The sequence below is a fragment of the Terrapene carolina genome, unplaced genomic scaffold (assembly GCF_002925995.2).
Source record: "Terrapene carolina triunguis isolate 2854851 unplaced genomic scaffold, T_m_triunguis-2.0 Scaffold243, whole genome shotgun sequence".
NCBI classification, from domain to species: domain Eukaryota; kingdom Metazoa; phylum Chordata; order Testudines; family Emydidae; genus Terrapene; species Terrapene triunguis.
In genome coordinates this window covers 188,895-209,098 of record NW_020664594.1, presented here as the reverse complement: position 1 = coordinate 209,098, position 20,204 = coordinate 188,895, and the positions used below count along the sequence as shown (strand labels likewise).

Genomic DNA, 20,204 nt, shown 5'->3' with positions numbered 1-20,204 from the left:
TCCAGCTTCTCGTCCACTATAACCCCTAGGTCCTTTTCTGCAGAACTGCTTCCTAGCCATTCGGTCCCTAGTCTGTAACAGTGCATGGGATTCTTCCGTCCTAAGTGCAGGACTCTGCACTTATCCTTGTTGAACCTCATCAGGTTTCTTTTGGCCCAATCCTCTAATTTGTCTAGGTCCCTCTGTATCCTGTCCCTACCCTCCAGCGTATCTACCATGCCTCCCAGTTTAGTGTCATCTGCAAACTTGCTGAGAGTGCAGTCCACACCATCCTCCAGATCATTAATGAAGATATTGAACAAAACCGGCCCCAGGACCGACCCCTGGGGCACTCCACTTGAAACCGGCTGCCAACTAGACATGGAGCCATTGATCACTACCCGTTGAGCCCGACAATCTAGCCAGCTTTCTATCCACCTTATAGTCCATTCATCCAGCCCATACTTCTTTAACTTGCTGGCAAGAATACTGTGGAAGCCTGTATCAAAAGCTTTGCTAAAGTCAAGGAATAACACATCCACTGCTTTCCCCTCATGCACAGACCCAGTTATCTCCTCATAGAACGCAATTAGGTTAGTCAGGCATGACTTGCCCTTGGTGAATCCATGCTGACTGTTCCTGATCACTTTCCTCTCCTCTAAGTGATGGTGAGGTAGGTGTGAGGAGAGATCACACCTCTACCTTTTTATCTTGCCTCCTTTCCCCTGCTTTGTTTCCCAGCCACTGTTCCATAGTATTTGCAAGCTTAAAGGGGTACAGAGATTTATGAGAGCAGCAGCGTGGAGTGTGTTTAATCAAATGTAAAATTTAAATCACTGATTTTAATCATGATTTAAATCAATTTTAATTTTCATTTGTACATTTTAGTTATTTTTTTCTAAAGTAAGGTTGATTCTCATTAGTTGATAACTATTAAAACATGTTGGTTGGCAACTAAATATAGAATCTATACTAAATTTACTGCTTCTTTTTGCTAACCTGGAGGCTATGCATATCTATATGCATTTATTTAAGCAATTGTATAGTTTAACTTACATGTATTCATTCTTAATTTTTACATGTTTTAGGTTAGAAAATGGTGAGTGATGCATTCCTTATTTACTAGATTAATTCTTTACTTCTGATTTGTGTCAAGTTCTATTTGGATGGAAATTCAAATTTAATTAAAAATGCAAAACAGCATTTAAAAAAAACAACTTTAAATGTACTGGATGCATATAAAAATCTATTACATTTTGCATTTAAAACTAACTGATTTATTAAGCAAAGAAAGTATTATCTGTAGCTAATAAATTCAGCTGGTAGTTTCTCGTCTCCATGTCTTTCAAGAATTTAGAATGAGTAGATCTTATCCTCTCACATCTAGTTTTCCTTGATCGATTGGAAGAGGAAAACAAGTTTTCCTGCTTTTATCATTTCCAATTGGTTTCTTTACTTTGAACGAAGTCATCATTGAACTGAACTAGTTGAATAAACTGAAATGAAGAAAATATTCTCTCTGCACCTATACAAGAGGCTATTGGTGTTAAAAACTGGTTTAGTGCTTTAACAAATTCTGGCTCTAAGTGCTTTGCCAGTGACTTCCACTATTTCAGTGGTTTGGCTTTCTTTAAAACTTGGAAGCAAACATACCACTTGGTGTTATTTTTTGTATTTAATTTAAATGATTGTTATAGATTATAATACGTTTAGGCTTTAACATAAGTGGTCAATTTCAGTTTTAATTATCAATAAGTTTATTTTAAAAATATCTGATTTAAATAAAAAAATCAGATTTTTAAATTTTATTTAAAAAAACAACAACAATTTATATCCACCCTGGAGAGGAGGGGCAGTGAGGCCACTGGCTGCATGTTCAGAATATGCCAGGGTGGGCCTCAGCTTCATTCCCTTCAGACTCAAGTTACTGATGTGTACCTCCAGCTCTAACTCCAGTTTAAGTAATTTATCTGGGGGACAGCCTGCACTATGATGTGTCAGCAAAACAGGCCAATGCAACTTGGACAAGGTTTTTAGCTATAGGGACAGAGAGAAGAGGATGTGCCTCAGAGCTGAGAAGAATTGACAGCCATTGTAAACCTGTGACTTCAAAAATCATGTGCAAACACACAACAAGAGATTTGCTTATAAAACATGATCTTTAAAATAAAAGGAGAAGAGCATGTCTTTTTGGTCTGGCTTCTGCTTTTCAGTCTCTTTAGAGATGTAGTCCAGGCCTCTGAGAATGTGCAGAGTAAGGATGGAAGTACATTCTGAAACATACACCAAGTGCACATGTACGAATCTATTCTCTTGTGCTTAGGTTCTTATTCCACACTCGTCATCATGGTATCTAGGCATCTCCCCCAGATGTGGGCTCCATGTTACCTTTTTTAACTCTCAGGGTGACAGCCTTTTGCTCTGTGAGTCCAGCTTCTCCCAGGCAGTACTGAAGGTGGAGAGAACAAATCTGGAGTGGAGGAAGTCTGCATGCTCCCAGTGTTCTCTCCAGAGGGCTCATCCAGATAGGAGAGGAGTGTAGGAAGCTGTGCAAATAAACCCAAACAGCAGATATCCACCCTGTGTCATGTTCCACCTCTGATCATTAATAAGTGCCGTGGGGTAAAGCTGTGGTCAGTGATTCTCTTTTCAGTTGTTACTGGTCCCTTTCCCTTTCTCTCCAGGTATTCTGCTACCCACAGGCTTCCTTATCCAGGGAGAAGGTCTTGCCAATGCACCAGACTAGTGTGGAGGGTGTGGAAGACATGTCCATGCTGGGAGACCTGCATGAGGCTGCTATTCTGCTCAACCTGCATCAGCGCTACCAACAGGACAGCATATATGTAAGTGTCTAAGCTGGGAGAAGCCCATGCTGGTTGATGCCCTCTGTTTATCTTCTGGAGCTGCCAACTTACATACAGAATATTGATTTGAACAATGTCCCCTGAGCTACAGGGACTGTTCCCAATGGATAAACAGGGAATTCCCTCTCCTCTGCATTTCCATTGAATCCTAGGTTTCTCTTGCCCCCTCCCCCCCGGCCTTAAACCCCTGTAGAGCCCCTGCTTCAAAAGAGGGGCTTACCCTCCTTTTGGTAAGAAAGAAAAGTCCCTGTTTGTGGCTATTCCGTTCTGGGCTTTGGGATGGTTTTGCAGGGCCATTTCTCTTCTGTGCTTATTTTCATATTAGCAGCTGAGTTTATGACATTATATTCCCTGTGTCCCCCGAGTTCCCAGCTCTTGCTGATCTGAACATGGTTGGGCCAGAGGTTATAGGTTGATCAAATGGCCAGTAAGGATTAGAAGGTGTGTGGTGGTTCTTCAAGTGATTGTCCCTATGTGTAGTGCACTTCATGTTGCATATGTACTCCATGCGCTAAGGACTGGAGATTTTCCCTTATCAGTGTCCATGTGGTCTGCACATCCACCCCGTCCTCTCCTCATGCTCTGCACCAAAGGAAGAAAGGGGGCTGCCGGACTGCTATCTTCGTTCCTTCTTACCACTCGCTCTCTAAGGTGGAGCTTCAGTGCTTGTGCTGACTTCAGCTTTTCTATAAATATTTTTTTGAATGTTTTTTAAAACTTCTTAATTAGCTAGCTCAATAGTATGGTTAGTTAGGGGATAGCTTATGGCAGAGGTAGTCAATTATTTATTGTCAAGGTCCAGACTCCAGAGAAAATAATAATAAAAAAATCAACAATAATAAGTAAGTAAATAGATTTTGGGATCCATTCAAAAGCGTCTGGCGGTCCAGATTTGGCCCACGATCTGCCTATTGACTACCCCTGGCTTCGGGTTCGGTTCCTTATTTGGAACCCCCCTTGTGGAGGGGAAGCTGTTGCTGCACGCCTTCCAGCCTAACCCTCCAACGGTTGTGGGGAGTGAGTTGCGATGCATGCCACAAGCTCTTCCCAGTCACAGACTACCACGATGCCTGTCTGTACTGCCTGGGGGACACGCAGTATCTGCAGGTCCTTCCCAAATAGAACTATGCAGTCCAGGGAGTTCTGGCTCTGAAAGTCCCTCATAGAAGAAACCATGAAAGCGGGAACAACTTCTGACAGGGGAGACTCCCCTCCCCCATACGTCATCCTGAAGAAGGTAGGAGTGGCTACTCTTCTTCTTTGGTTCTGGGCGGCTTCAAGACCTTCGTCCCACCTCTGGCTCAGAGAGACTCTGGAGACCAGAGCCAGGGCAGATGGGGAAGGGAGATATAAATGTCCGGTACTAGGAAGGACTGGACCAGGACTTCTTTGAAGGCCAAAATTGCAGCACTCTCTGGTACTGGGACTGCTTCTTCAGCACCAAATCCCTCATCAGTGCCGCTGGATCCGATGCACTCTTCAGTGATCTGAGCTGTGGAGATGTCTCCATCTTCTCTGGTTCGCTTCTCAGCTCTGGAAGACCTTCTGTTGCTCCAGGACCTGGAGTCACCACTCTTCTCCAGGCCTCATTGCCTGACACTGGGACCCCAGCTGGCACTGATATCTCGAAGGTACTCCTCTCCATCTCTGTCCACAGGTAGGAGTTGAGCCAGACTGTCTCCAGTACCATCAACAAGTAGAGGCAGGTCATCACTGCTCCTTCTGGTACCAAGGGACCCTCCCCACTCCCAGATCTGGGATCAGAATCTTCTGAGTTGGAAGAGGACTATGGCATACATCTGGACCCAGACTATGCCCCAGGGAGAAGATTCATCCCAGACAGAAACATTGGGAGTCTCCAGAGAGTCTCAGAACTCTCATACTAGAGAACATCTGCTACCCATTACCACTGGTGCCCAGCACCTTGGGGCTCAGTGCCAAGGGGTTATGAGAGCCCGCAGTGGCAGTACCTTAATTCCAGAAGTTCCACGAGACTACCACCCAGTATACCCGCCTCATGACACAAGGGATCAAAGAAGTTCTGGGGTTCCCAGGTTAGAGGAGGAGCTTCCTCAACCAACTCTAGAGCCACAACTCCAGCAACATGAGAAAGAAGAGCAACAGGCGCAGGAAAGGCTACCCCTGTGGCATTGTCCTCTTTTTCCCTGTGTGAGGCGGTGATTCCAACTTCCCTGCCACACCCTGATGATACTAAGACCTTCTAGGACTGACTAGAGAGTGTCAAGGTCACTTCAGATTCCCCTGGAAGAGGTCCAGGAAGTACCACACAAGCTGTCAGACATTTTGCATGGCTCGTGTCCGATTGGAGTGGTGCTTCCTATTAATTATGTCATCCTCAAACATGCCAGGGCTGCCTTGATTCCGTCAGTGTCCAAGTGGGCTGGAAAAAGGTATTTCATACCTCCAAAAGGGTCAGAGTACTTATTCTCCCACCCACCTCCCAACTTGGAGGTGGTATCAGCAGCCACCGAGTGTAGTCATCAGAGACAACCCAGGATGAAGGATGGGCTTGCCCTCCCAACCCAGCCATGCTTCACCTGAGGGCATGGTACTTGGATGGATGTCAAGTTAGAGAGGCCCTGTTCGATTAATGTCAAGGGCATCCTGAACAGCAGTAGAAAGAACGCTACCAAGATCATAGGCACCAACTTTTCTTGGCGCCAGTGGATGCTCAACGCCCCTCCGCCCCTGCCTCGCCCCCATTCCTACCCCTTCCCCAAAGTCCCCGCCCCAACTCCACCCCCTCCCTGCCCTATTGGACTCCTTCCCCAAATCCCCATCCTGGCCTCGCCTCTTCCCCGAGCGCGCCGCGTTCCCCCTCCTCCCACCTAGTTCCCAGCACTGGCCGACGCAAAACAGCTGTTTTGCGGCTGCCAGCGCTGGGAGCTAGGGGGAGAAGCGGGGCCGCGGCGCACTCAGGGGAGGAGGCAGAGGTGAGCTGGGGTGGGGGCAGGCTGGGGAGCTGCCGGTGGGTGCAGAGCACCCACCAAATTTTCTCTGTGGGTGCTCCAGCCCCGGAGCACCCACGGAGTTGGCACCTATGACCAAGAAATATTATGAAGCAAAGTGGAATGGGTTTATGTTTGGGTTTAACTGACAAGGAATTTCCCCTTTACGGGCTAAGATTCCAGATATATTGGACTGCCTTTTGTCCTTAAAATCGTGGGGCTATCTGTTGGCTCCCTCAGAGTACACCTGATGGCTGTTAGTGTGTTTCATCCCCCTGTAGACACCTACTCTGTTTTTTCACACCCACTCACAGCCCAGTTTCTGAAGGGCATGATTTAAGTCTTCTCTGTGTTGGCAAAATTGGTACCACTCCAGGACTTGAACCTTGTTTTATCAGTTCTCACTTAGTTTCCATGTGAGCCCCAGGCATCCCGCTCTCTACTACATCTTTCTGTGAAGATAATATTTTTGGTCACTGTTATGTCGGTCAGAAGAATTGGAGAGCTAAGGATGCTTGTGGCTGACCCTCCCCCATACAGTTTCCCACAGGGATAGGATATCTATGAGGTTACAGCCTAAGTTCATCCCTAAGGTGGTGTCAGACTAGCACATCAACCAAAGTATCCCTCTTCCAATGTTTTACCCTAAACCTCATTCTAGCAGTGGAGAGGTGGCACTCATTGGACATGCATAGGGCTCTTGCAGGCTACTTGGAAAAAATGAAATCCTTTTGAAAGGCCCCTAGACTCTTTGCCTCATTCATGGAATGTATGCAAGGGGAGAGGCCATTTCCTCCCAAAGACTATCTTGATAATCCCCAGTCCTGCCTTGAGTGCAGGGGACTGGACTAGATGACCTCTCAAGGTCCATTACAGTTCTACGATTCTGTGAAATGGATCTCAAGGTGCATCCAACTCTGCTATGAGATTAACATCTCCTTTGAGGGCAGCATGAAAACTCATTTGATTAGAATTCAGGCGGCACTGATTGTTTCCCTTTGAGAAATCCCTATTTCCCTGTTGCTGACTTCTGCAGAGCAGCAATTTGGAGTTCCGGTCACACCTTCACTGTGCACTGGTGCAAGTAGCTGCTACTGATGCTCCTCTGGGTAGGGCGGCTCTGCAATCTGTTGTGTCGTAGGACTCCAGCCCCCATCTCCTTATAAAGACGCTGCTGGTGAATCACCTGAAGTGAACTACACATAGGGACAGTCACTCAAAGAAGGCTGGGTTACTCACCTTGTAGTAGTTTGAGGTTTTTGAGATGTGTTGTTCCTATGTGTAGTGCACTACCTGCCTTCCTTCCCCACTGCCTGGTTTTCCTCTACTGGGAGTTAGTGGTAGAGAAAGAACTAAGATGGTGGCAATCTGGCAGCCCCCCTTATTTCTTTGGTGTGGAGCCCAAGAAAAGTGGGGGTGTTTGTGTGGGCCACACAGACACGGCTAGGGAAAAATCTCTAGACCTAGGTGCATGGAGCAGATATGTAACCTGAAGTGCACTAACCATAGGGAAAATTATGACCAGGTGAGTAACCCATCCTTTCTCAATGGTGAACATAGGTTGTGGCCCAAGTATCTCAAGTAACTTGGGCAGATATGATCCATCATTGAAAAGAACCAAGAAACAGCAACTGTTGCCAGACTCTGCCCCCTTACTGTTCTGTAATGTCTGTTATGGGCTGGCTGTGGTCCCTCTCCCAGATGACTACACAAAGCCCCTGCCACATAGAGATGGTTTCTGAATTTCCTTTTAAACCCTGTGGGATGGAGTTCTCTGGTGCACCTCCAGCCAAGGAGTTTCCAGGAGTGACCCCCACACAGGACAAGGGGTGCAGGATGGGGTGTTTACATGCTTTTGAGGAGACTCCTTTAGGGTTTAAGGAAAAGAGATTGAAAGGGGCTCACTGTGCTTTACCTGTGCCCAAAGCTCTTCAGAGTGTGACAGTAAAATGTGAATCTCCAAATGTGTTGCCTAGCAACTGTCACTGAGGCAACAAGACTGTATTCACCTTGTATTCCAGTAAATGATCAATTAAGCGACCTGGTTTCTGGAAAGTCGCCTGTCTGTATTGGGATTTGAAGGAGGCTGCAAATTCTGTCTCTCATGGTACAGTGGCCTCTCTACCTACTGTCTTGCATTGTGCTTGTCTTGCTGGCTTTGGGACCCACTCCCACACAAGGTATTGTCTGTGTAGAGACCTTTCTCTGGCAGCCCTTGTCTCCCCCTCCCTTCCTGCCCTTTTAGTTTACAGCCTTTTACCCTCTTGAGCAGCTCTTTGCCAATCGCCTTCACTTCTTGACCACATCCCCTCCGTTTCCTTTTCTGTACTCTTTAAGACCTTTGAGGCAGGGCCTCTCTTCATTTTCTGTTTGTGCTTTGAGTAGTGTCAGGCACACTGACATCACTTAAATCATAAAAATAGCAACCTTGTTCCCTAACCCTCTCCTCATAACTCTGATCGTCTGACTCTTCCTCTTGTTCATCCTCTGCCGTATCTCATTCTCCAGTATCATTTCTCTGTTCTGGTTCCCAGGGTTATGCCTGATATATGAGAGGGGGATTGAAAGAGGCAAGGGATGCAATGAATGATGTTTCAGAAATAGTTGAGATATTAAATACCTTTTCAACTAGAAGAAGTCTGGAAAAATTAGGAAGAAAGTTCTTGTTAAAATAACTGCCAATTGAGAGGAGGTCAAGGAATACTTGGCTAATTAAAACACAAATAAGCCCCATAAACCAGACAGTCCAGCAGACATGCACCCAGGGAATTAGCTAACTAAATTACTGCGTGTGATGTTCCCCTCTCATATTATCTGGACCGGTGATCTGCTCGGTCACTCCAATCCTTGACTCTGGGAGCCAGCCTTCTCCTGCTCTGCTGTGAGAACCCCCACTCCTGGGCTGTTCACGCACAGCCTCTGGCATGTAAGCTGCTCCCAGATACTTGCAACCGAATGACACTAGCCAGTATCTCTGATCCCAGACACAACTCTAGGAACCTCCGTCTTGCAGTGTCCAGTTATAAGCTTGCAGTGGGCAGCGGGCATATGAGTTTGTCAATTTAACAAAGAAATTGATATGCACCTGGCTTGTTATCCCAAGGGGAGTCTCTGACATGCTTCAAACCAAACGCACTGCTTCAGGTAGAATAAACAAATAAATCTAACTACAAAGATAGGTTTTAAGTGATTATAAGTCAAAGCCTAACAAGTCAGGTTTAGTCAAATGAAATAAAAGCAAAACACATTCTAAGCTGATCTTAACACTTTCAGTGTCCTTACAAACTTAGATGCTTCTCATCACAGGCTGGCTGATTGCCCTTCAGCCAGACTCTCCCCTTTGATCAGCGCTTTAGTCGCTTGGTGGTAGTGTCTGTAGATGAAGCTGGAAGAGAGAGGAGAGCATGGCAACCATCTCTCCCTTTTATCATGTTCTTTCTTTCCTCTTGGCTTTGCCCCCCCCCCCTTCAGAGTCAGGTGAGCATTACCTCATCGTAGTCCCAAACTGACCAAAGGAAGCGGGGTGACTCACTTGAGAGTCCAAGCCCCAGGATCACAGGAAACAACAGATAGATCCAGGGCAGCCGGCAGAGAGGTAAATCACTCTGGGGCAGGGAGTCGGGACTGGGGAAGACCTGGCTGGTGGCTCCTACCCTGTGCTGGGCTTAGCTGCTAGTCTTGGCTGGGCTGGGGAGGACAGGACTTCCTCTTCCCCTGCAAAGCGTCCGGAGCTATCAGACCCACCCCAAGATTTCTCCCCTGGCTGTAGGAAGCTCTGCAAACTGTCCCGCCCCCCCCGTGCTTCCTACACCCTCCCCTTCCCGCTGCAAGGGGGAGGGATGACTGTACTGGGAACTGCTCCACCATCCGCCCAACCCCCATGTATCCAGACCCCCTCATACCCAGACCCTCTCGCCGAGCCTCACCCCGCCCCCGCAGTCAGAACCCCCCTGATGAGCCCCACTCCCCCTGCATCTGGACCACCCCAACGAACCACTTGCACTTGGATCCCCACCCCACTGAGCCACACTCCCCCAGCATCTAGACCCTGCCCCCACTAAGCTCCCCACACCCAGACCCCCCTGATGAGCCCCAAACACCTTCACCTGGACCCCCCTGCAGTGTCCCATTACCATTGCACGTAGAACCCCCCAACAAGCCCATGTGCATCCAGATCCCCCCCGCACCTGGATCCCCCACTGAGCTGCCCGCACCCAGATTGCCCCACACAGAACCCTCTCAACTCACATCTGGATCCAGGGCCGTCCTTACCCATACACAAAGTACGCAGCTGCGTAGGGCACCAGGAAATTTGGGGTACCAAATTTCCTGGGGACCTGCACAGCTGTGTGCTGCTCCAGCCCCTGCTCTGGCTCTTTCCCAGGGCCCTGCCCCTGCTCCGCCTCCATCCCGCCCCTGCCCAGCCCCGCCCCTGCTCTGCCCCTGCCCAGCCCCGCCCCTGCTCTGCCCCCACCCTGCCTCTTCCCGCCCCACTCAGCCCCACCCCCACTCCCCTGAGCTCTGCAGCAGGGCAGGGGCTGCACTCACCGGTGGCGGGAGTGCAGCGCCAGCGACCCAGCCCCAGCCGCGCTGCTGGTGAATGCTGGGGGGTGGTTCCCCCCCCTCCCCCCAGCCCGCCCCCCCCCCCCCCCCCCCCCGGGCCGGGGGGGGCCCCCCCCCTTGCCCCCCCCCCCCCCCGCAGAGGCCTGGGGCCCGCACCCCCGCACCTCCCTGCAGAAGCCTGCCTCTCTCTCCCCCCCCATCCACGTGGGGGCTGCGTAGGGCCCCAGTATAGCTAGGGACGGCCCTGTCTGGATCCCCCCCTCACTAAGCCCCTCCACACTTGGATCCTGCCTTGCTGAGCCTGCCTGCCCGCACCTGGCACAGAGTGGCAGTGCCCTGGGGTGTTTCTGGGGCAGGCCCGGTCCTTGCGCTGTGTTAGGGTTGGGTGCAGCCTCACCGCTGAGTCCGTGTCCCGGGGGGAACTGCTCAGTGATCTCCCATGGAGAATATTTAAAAATACTATAATAAAGTCTCAAAGTAAATGTATACCCTAAACAAAAACAGAACAAAACAGTAAGAGGACCAAAAAAATGCCACTGTGGCTAAACAGCAGGGTAAAAGAGGCATTTGGAAGCAAAAAGGCATCCTATTACAAATTGGAAGTCGAATCCTACTAAGGAAAATAGAAAGGAACATAAACTATGGCAAGTCAACTGTAAAACTATAAGGCAGGCCAAGAAAGAATTTGAAGAGCAACTAGCTAAAACCACAGAAACTTAACAGCAATTTTTTAAAGTCCATCAGAAGCAGGAAGCTGCCAACCAGTCAGTGGAGCCACTGGACAATTGAGGTGCTAAAGGAGCACCCAAGGAAGACAAAGTTGTTGCTGAGAAGCTAAAATAATTTTTTGCACCAGTCTTCACTGCAGAGGACGTGGGGGAGATCTCCATACCCAAGCCATTTTTTGTAGGTGACAGTTTTGAGGACCTGCCCCAGACTGAGGTGCCAGTAGAGGAGGTGTTGGAACAAATTGATAAATTAAACAGTATTTAAACTCATCACCCCAGAGTTCTGAAGGAACTCAAAGATGAAATTGCAGAACTGCTAACTCTGGCATGTAACCTGTTGCTTAAATCAGCCTCTATAGAAGATGATTGGAAGGTAACTAATATAATGCCGGATTTTTTAAAAAGGCTCCAGAGGCAATCCTGGCAATTACAGGCCAGTAAGCCTAACTTCTGTACCAGGCAGATTGGTTGAAACTTTAGTAAGGAACAAAATTATCAGACACATAGATAAACACAATATGCTCGGGAAGTGACAGCACTGCTATTACTCCCGGGGGCATTCTGCACCAAAAAATCAAAAATTCTATGCACAATATTTTAAAATTCTGCTAATTTTATTTGTTAAAATAATACTACATAATCACGCCAGTTACAATTATTTTGGTAATTTATTTCAAAATACCTGTCAGCAAGGATGCCTCTAACAATATGGACACACACACAAATTCCCCCAGGAGCAGAGTGTTAAAGAAACTCCAGTGAAAACCCAGTGCCTCTTTCTCTGCCCTCTAACCCTAAGCCCCAGCGCCCAAGTCCAAGGTGGCCAAACGCCTGGACTTGTTCAGATGTAAAGTGTACTCCACGGGGGGGCTCCAGCTCAGGATTGCCAACCAGCAGGCAATTCTGAGCCGATATAACTTCAACTCCTGGAACTCGATGCTCAAGTTCAAGGAGCTTGTGCCAACTGAGTCCAGGGAGGAGTTTGGAGCCATAGTGGAGGAGGGCAAGGCAGTGGCATGGACCTCTTTTCAGGCTTCACTGTACACTATGTACTCGGTGGCATATACATTGTCCTCCGGTATCGCCACTTCTTCTGTGCTTGGTCCCAAATAACCTCAGACCACTGAGTCTGCCGCATAGTGGAAGAGGAATACTCTCTTCAGTTCTGCTCCTACCCTCCTTCCCACCTCCCTTCCCCGTCCCTCTTCAGGGACCCCTCACGAGCAACTCCTTATCCAGGAGGTGCAGGCGCTCCTCGCCATGGGAGCAGTGGAGGAGGTTCCTGAGGAGATAAGGGGCAAGGGATTCTACTCCTGATACTTCCTAATCCCAAAGGCCAAAGGGGGTCTCAGACCCAATTTAAATCTGTGCAGACTCAACAAGTTCATGGTAAAGTTGGAAGTTCCGCATGATCTCCCTGGGCACCATTATCCCCTCCCTGGATCCAGGAGACTCGTATGCCGCCCTTGACATGAAAGACGTATACTTCCATATAGCGATTTGCCCCGCACACCTGCGCTTCCTATGCTTTGTGGTCAACCACAAGTATTACCAATTCCCTGCCCTACCATTTGGCCTCTCAACAGCCTCCCGGGTGTTCACCAAGTGCATGTCGGTCGTGGCTGCTTTCCTCTGTCACCAGCAGGTGCAGGTATACCCTACCTCGTCGACTGGCTGCTCAGGGGCTGCACCAGGGCACAGGTGCAGTCCCAAATCCGCTTGGTCGGGTGCACGTTCGAGCGGCTGGGTCTCCTCCTCAACTTGGGGAAGTCGACCTTGGAACCGACCCAGAGAATAGAATTCATTAGGGCAGTGTTAGACTCGGTTCAGGCGCAAGCTCTTCTGCCAGAGACCCTATTCCAAGCCATCACGGACATAATTCAAAGCCCCCAGCAATTCCCAGCCACAACAGCAAGGGGTGCCTGAGTCCCCTCGGCCACATGGCTGCTTGCACTTACGTGACCCGGCACACCAGGCTCCGGCTCAGACCGCTGCAGCCACGGCTCCCATCAGCCTGCTGCCTGGGGTGCAACAGCTTGAATTCAGTGGTCACGGTACCAGGGCAGGTCCTCACGTCCCTCCACTGGTGGCTCGACCCCCAAGAGGTGTGCAGAGGAGTCCCCTTCCACAACCCTTAGCCTTCCTTGTCCCTGGTTACAGATGCGTCGGCTCTGGGATGGGGGTAGCATCTGGGGGACCTCCAGACACAGGGCCTGTAGTCGCAGGACGAGCTCTCCCTACATAGCAACATCAAGGAGGTGAGGGCGGTGCTCCTTGCTTGCCAGGCCTTCCAGGCCCGACTGCAAGGCCAGTGCGCAGTGGTTCTAATGGACAACACCACCCCCGTGTTTTACATCCACAATCAGGGTGGAGCCCGTTCCTCTCCCCTATGCCCGGAGGCCCTCTGGATCTGGGAGTTCTGCACAGCCCACTCCAGTCACCTGGAAGCATCCTATCTACCAGGAGTTCAGAACACGCTGGCGGACGGCCTCAGCAGGTCCTTCCGCACACACGGGTGTCCATCCGGCTGGATGTCATACACCTCATTTTCCAAAGGTGAGGGTTTCCCCAGGTCAACCTGTTCGCCACCCGACGCAACAGGAAGTGCCCAATGTTCTGCTCCTTCCAGGGTCGCAGCCCAGGCTCCCTCACGGACGCATTCCTGCTACCCTGGAGAGGTCGCCTGCTCTACGCCTTTCCCCCGTTCCCTCTCATGCACAAGGTCCTGCTCAAGGTCCGCAGGGAGGGGGCAAAGGTAATTCTGATAGCTCCAGCATGGCCTTGACAACATTGGTACACTATGCTACTGGAGCTGTCGGTGGATGCACCGGTCATGTTACCTCTCCTCCCCGACTTACTCACTCAGGACCACGGTCGCCTCCATCTCCTCACTATATGTTCCAGTCTATGCATCCGATGAAGTGGGCTGTAGCCCACGAAAGCTTATGCTGAAATAAATTTGTTAGTCTCTAAGGTGCCACAAGTACTCCTGTTCTTTTTGCGGATACAGACTAACACGGCTGCGACTCTGAAACCTGTCACATATTACATGCAGCAGGGAGAAACCACGGATTGCTCTTGGGTTTATGTAACTCCTGGTGTCTGCAGTTTGTTGTTTGGCAGTGATGTGGAATGCTGTCCTCTGGTGGCAAAATATAGTACCACCAGCAGCACTGTGAGAAATTCATTGGTTACACCTGAGCTGAAGATGTGGATATTTGGAATTGGGGGCGTGCAGCCCAAGATGAGAAACCACAATACAGGAAGAGCAAGAGGAATGCACAGAGGGCAAGGAGTTATGCAGGGATAGGGATGGCTGTGCTTGGGCTTTATTATTGATCTGCATGGATTGGGGACAGGGTGTGTCACTCTGGCATTATTGTTCTATGGGCTAGACAGGTCCAGGTAATCTTCACTCAGCACAGGATCAGGGTCGGGGAGCGGCAAAGGTTGTTCTAAATTACCTTTTGGTCTTGATTCCGTTTGCCAGGAGCAAGTGCAGTCAAAGCAGGTGCATTCGGGGGAGGATCTGGCCCCATATTTTGAAATACTTTAAATAAAAGCTTTACAACAAGCCAAACAAAAATATTTTGTTGCGGAGCAGTAAAATTTTAGCTCCTCCTCCCCCCACCCCTGACTTTGCAGCACCCCTCCCCTCAGGGTCTGTTTCCTCTCCTCCTCCCTGTATTGGGAGGCCATTGGCTTTGGCTCTGCGGCTTCTCTCAGGCTCACCCACTCCCACCATTAATCATCCCAGAGTCCTGGCTTGTCGGTGTCTTTTCTGGTACTTGATTTTCTCACTATATTTTGTTTTCGCCCTCAGACGAACATTGGTTCCATCTTGGCATCAGTAAATCCATACAAACCCATCTCTGGTCTGTACAGCGTGACTGCCATGGACCTGTACAGACGGCATCACCTGGGTGAGCTGCCGCCCCATATCTTTGCCACTGCTAATGAGTGTTACTGCTGCTTGTGGAAGCGTCACGACAGCCAGTGTGTTCTGATCAGGTTAGAGACTAAACATACAGCTAACCCCCTGGTTGTATTACACTCCCCACTCCCACCATCCTGTGTGCGATGGCACCTGTGTTCCTACCCCTTGTCTCTCCTACACCTGCAGTAGTGGAGATGTCCCACATTTGGTCCTACAGACCACTTACATAAGAATGGCCATACTGGGTCAGACTAAAGGTCCATCCAGCCCAATATCCTGTCTACCGACAGTGACCAATGCCCCAGAGGGAGTGAACCTAACAGGCAATGATCTCTCTCCTGCCATCCATCTCCACCCTCTGACAAACAGAGGCTAGGGACACCATTCCTTACCCACTTATTCTCCATTCTCCCTGGGTGGGACAGTCATTTGCTCTGTTCTGGGTTTGTGAATGTATCATGTCTGTTCCTTAACAGCGGAGAAAGTGGAGCTGGAAAGACCGAGAGCACCAAGTTGTTGCTCAAATTCCTGTCAGCTATGAGCCAGAACTCTCTAGGGGGCCCTGCATCTGAGAAGAGCACTCACGTGGAGGAAGCCATCCTGGAGAGCAGGTACAGTTCATCTTCACGGGAGAGACAACCAGTGAGCAGTCAGGGAGAGTGTCTGCAGGTGTAAGAAGGGCCCTGTATGGCTGGGGCAGCTGCGTGACCTTTATCACACAACAGCCCTTTCACCTCACTGAACAACTAACTTCTGGAAGGCATAGAATGATAGAATCATAGAGTTTGAGGCTAAAATGGACCATTAGATCGTCTAGTCTGACCTTCTGTGTAGCACTAGCCATCACCCAGCACCCGCACACTAAACCCAACAATGGAAATGAGACCCACAGAGGATAGGAGGGACCAAGATGCACCAGCACTCCAGGCCCCTGCAATGGCAGGGGAATGATTAAATGAGCTATACACAGATAATCCTGGCAAGTGACATGCTGCAAAGTAAAGCGAATCTTCCACCCCCCCCCCAAGCTCATTGCTTATCTGACCTGGGGGAAAATTCTTTCCCAACCCCACATATGGCAATCAGTTAAATCCTGTGCATGTGAGCAAAAACCAGCCAGCCAAGCCCCTGAGGGAGAATGCTCAGTGCCACCTCAGAGCCCTGGCCCTCCCCATCCAGTGTCCCATCTCCGGCTGTGGCTGCTCCTGGTGGTTCATAGGAAAGAGATTAAAAAACCTGCCAGATTACATTGGTGATGGGGTGGGGTGGGAGGAGGAATCCCTTCCTGTCCCTGAAGGTGGCCAGCTGAAACCTGAGCGCCAAACTCTGAAGCATGAACATTCAGGTACCACAGTGATGAGCGCTGTATAAGAACCTGAATAGAAAAGAATGGAACTTCGCAGCTGGTATTGGCACATCTAAACAGTGATGGTATTAAGCAGGGACAATGTAAGAAACACACACCCTGGAAGTCCAGGCCCCTTGTAAAGGGCCAGTACAGTGGCTGCTTCCCAAATAGCCCTTTGTAGTTCTGTGGGCCTGTGGCACTTCAGTACTGTTTTCTTCCATGCCTGCCCTTATGCATGAAACAACCCTCCTCCCCCCGAACTAATCTGTAAAACTAGTACCCTGTCCTCAGACCCACCTCTGTCATGGGGCCTATGGTAAATTGCCAAATGGTAATGGCTGGGCAGGTGGCTAGCAGGGATAACTGACATCACTCAGACCCTAAGTCTGTTTGTCTTTTAAATCTTTTAACTGTGCCTGCAGTGAGTCTGTGTAACGTTCTGTCCCTTTTGCTGCTACCCTCTTCTTGCTTCCTCTGTGACCTCCATTTGTTACAGATACTTGTTGTTTGTCTTTAAATAGATCGTAAGCTGTTTGGGACAGGGAGTGTTTCTTGTTACTTGTGCAGTGCCTGGCATAATGGGCATCCATCCTAGGCCTTTGGGAGAAATTGCAATATGAATAGTAAGACTAATATATAATCATTAGATTCCCCACTCTGGGTTCCATGCTGCTGCATGAGATCAAGGTGGGAGCTCTCTATTCTCCTTGGAGGTATAAGCAGAGGAATATCGAGGAGTAGGGAAGTGTGATTACCACTGTATACAGCATTGGTGAGACTGTTACTGGATATTACCTCCTGTTGTGGTGTGCAGACTTTAAAAAGAATGTTGACAAATTTGAGAGGACTCAGAGAAGAGCTACAGGAATGATTCAAGATCTGGAAAATTTGCCTTGTACTGAAAGGCTCAATATGTTTTGTTTATCCAAGAGAAGGTTAAGAGGTGACTTGATCATGGCCTATAAGATTTCTGATGACTGAGGGCGCTTTAACGTGGCCAACAAATGCATAACAAGATCTAGTGTCTGAAAGTGGAGCTAGACAAAGTCAGATTAGAAATAAGGAACACATCTCTGACAAGGAGGGTTATTAACGACGGGAACAACTTATTCAGGGTGTGGTAGATTCTCCATCACTTGGTCTTTAAACCAAGCCTGGGTATCTCTTTCTAAAAGACACACTGTAGCTCAACCAGAAGCAGAGCTGTCCCTAGGGTAGGGCGAATCGGGGCGATCACCCTGGGCCCCGCGCTTTGGGCGGCCCCGTGGCGGCCGCCCCAGATCGCTGTACCCTAGGGATGGCTCTGTGTGCATGTCGTGTGGGGGGTGCGAGGCCAGCCTGGGGGGGCAGGGTTAGTGTGCGCGGGGCCAGACTGGCCCAGGTGGTTAGCGGGGGGCCTGGCGCTGGCAGCGGGGGTCAGGTCCGCACTCACCGGTGGGAAACAGTAGCAGTGACCCCAGCCTGCCCCGCCAGCTCCTGGTGTCGCTTGGGGGAGGGGGCGGAAGCAGGAAAGAGACGGGGCAGGGGTGGGAAGAGGCGGGGCGGGGGCTTGGGGGAAGGGGTGGAGTGGGGGCGGGATTGTCCTGGTCCCCGTACCCCCCTGGGACAGCCCTGACCAGAAGTAATGGGTTCAGTGCAGGAATCCTCTGTGAGGTTTTGTGACCTGTATTATGCAGGAGGTCAGGCTAAATTATCATAATGGTCCCTTATGGCCTTAAAAATCTGAGTCTCCTGTTAGTGGTTCCTTTACTTCTCCCTGGTAGCCAGTGAGAACGAGCCCCAGACAAGATATGATGGGAACAGTCCTCAGCTGTGCTGAGCTCCATGCTATATGGTGAATCTGCCACAGACCTATGCAGACCCCTCTACTGTGGTGAACTGTCTCCCCATATCTTTGCTATTGATGGGGACAGAGGAAAAGGTGGTTCTAAGTCACTTTTGTGCTTCCTGTGATCCTGGGGCTTGGCTGGGAGCTGATCCAGTCTCCAGCTCAAATTAAATCAGTTACCGGGCTTCTTTAACCTGTGCCAGCTAGAATGCCCTCTAGGGACCCTTTTCCTGATTGAGCATCAGTGTTGTGTGAGGCATTCTAGCTCTACCCTAGTCTGCAGAAGAGAAGAATGAGGGGGGATTTGATAGCTGCTTTCAACTACCTGAAGGGGGGTTCCAAAGAGGATGGATCTAGACTGTTCTCAGTGGTAGCAGATGACAGAACAAGGAGTAATGGTCTCAAGTTGCAGTGGGGGAGGTCTAGGTTGGATATTAGGAAAAACTTTTTCACTAGGAGGGTGGTGAAGCACTGGAATGGGTTACCTAGGGAGGTGGTGGAATCTCCTTCCTTAGAGGTTTTTAAGGCCCGGCTTGACAAAGCCCTGGCTGGGATGATTTAGTTGGGAATTGGTCCTGCTTTGAGCAGGGGGTTGGACTAGATGACCTCCTGAGGTCCCTTCCAACCCTGTTATTCTGTGATTCTATTATTCTACCCTCTCTAGCCTCCAAATGGCTGTCCTACCCCCTCTGCCTGAGGCCTGCAGGGCTGGGGAATTCTCAGCAGCGCCCAGAAAACCGCTTTAAGGTCACTTTTTATGCTACTCCAGTGGCACCGAATGACCTTAGTGGGGCTGAGGAACTGGGCTAATGTATACAGAAAGCCAGCAATGCTATTGTTACATTTCAGCTCAGACTTGCTCATAATATTAAAGGCTCTCCTGTGTGGTGTAATGTTATCGTAATCTTGTTTACTTGCTTTTTGTGAAAGTTCATGCTTCGTATTTTTCCCAGAAATCCAGTCTCTGAAAACTCTCTTAGTTTCAGTGGTGTTCTTGTTTGTCGTGTCCCCTTATTTTAGCTTCTTCATTAGAAATGTTAACGTATCTCTCACATTTCTGTCTTGCTTGCTTGGTCTCTTCAGGAGACTTGATTTCCAAGACAAAGGAAATGTATGAAAATATTTGTACTTGTTTATGGAAACTTCAGCAAGTTTTGAGATTTTTATGTGAAGATGCTTCTTTGTTAAACTGATATCCTTCCTCCGTGAAAGAAAGCTAGTGCTAGAAGGATTTTGAAAGGTGCATAAAACAGGTTGTTGATGTTTTCTCTAATATTTATTTTATTTTCCCAGGGGTTCTACTCCATCTTCATCCTCCTCGATCTCTCTGCTCCTTTTGACACTGTTGATCATACCCTCCTTCGTGACATTTTGTCCTCCCTTGGCTTTTGCGACTCCGTCCTCTCCTGGTTCTCCTCCTACTTCACTGGCTGCACCTTCAGCATCTCTTTCGGTGGGTCCTCTTCCTTCCCTCTCCCACTGTTCGTGGGGTCCCACAGTGCTCTGTCCTTGGCCCTACTCCTTTCTGCTCCCTTTACCCTTCTCTCTGGGTGACCTCATCTGCTCCCATGGCTTCAGCTCTCATCTCTAAGTTAATGTGTCACAGATCTACCTCTCCATTCCTGATCTGTCTCCTTCAGTCAGTCCCATATCTCTGTCTATTTCTCTGACATCTTCTCCTGGATACTTCTGACTGTCCACTTTTTAATATGGCCAAAGCCAAACTCCTGATCTTTCCTCTGAAACCGTCCTCACTCCCGCTGTTTTCTGTCACTGTTGACAATACAACTGTCCTCTCTGCCATTCAGGTCTGTAATCTGGGAGTCATCTTTGACTGCTCTCTTTTTACCTCTTACATCCAGCCTATGTCTAAATTCTGCAGCTGCTTCCTTTACAACATTTCCAAAATCCAATTTTTTCTTTCTCTCCATATAGCTAAAACTCTGGTTCCAGACCCTTCTCATCTGCTGTCTTTACTACTGCTGCCT

The 20,204-nt window shown here is 49.2% G+C and overlaps 1 protein-coding gene across 1 annotated transcript in view; it reads left to right on the top strand.

The window, feature by feature from the left end:
* The window catches only part of LOC112111072 (unconventional myosin-X-like), a 214,155-nt gene that overhangs the window by 7,816 nt on the left and 186,135 nt on the right, over window positions 1-20,204 (top strand). Inside the window, exons 3-5 of the mRNA XM_026657427.1 lie at window positions 2,664-2,822; window positions 14,927-15,114; window positions 15,517-15,682. Of these exons, the coding sequence (XP_026513212.1) occupies window positions 2,664-2,822; window positions 14,927-15,114; window positions 15,517-15,682 (513 nt within the window). The remainder of the gene's footprint in view (window positions 1-2,663; window positions 2,823-14,926; window positions 15,115-15,516; window positions 15,683-20,204) is intronic.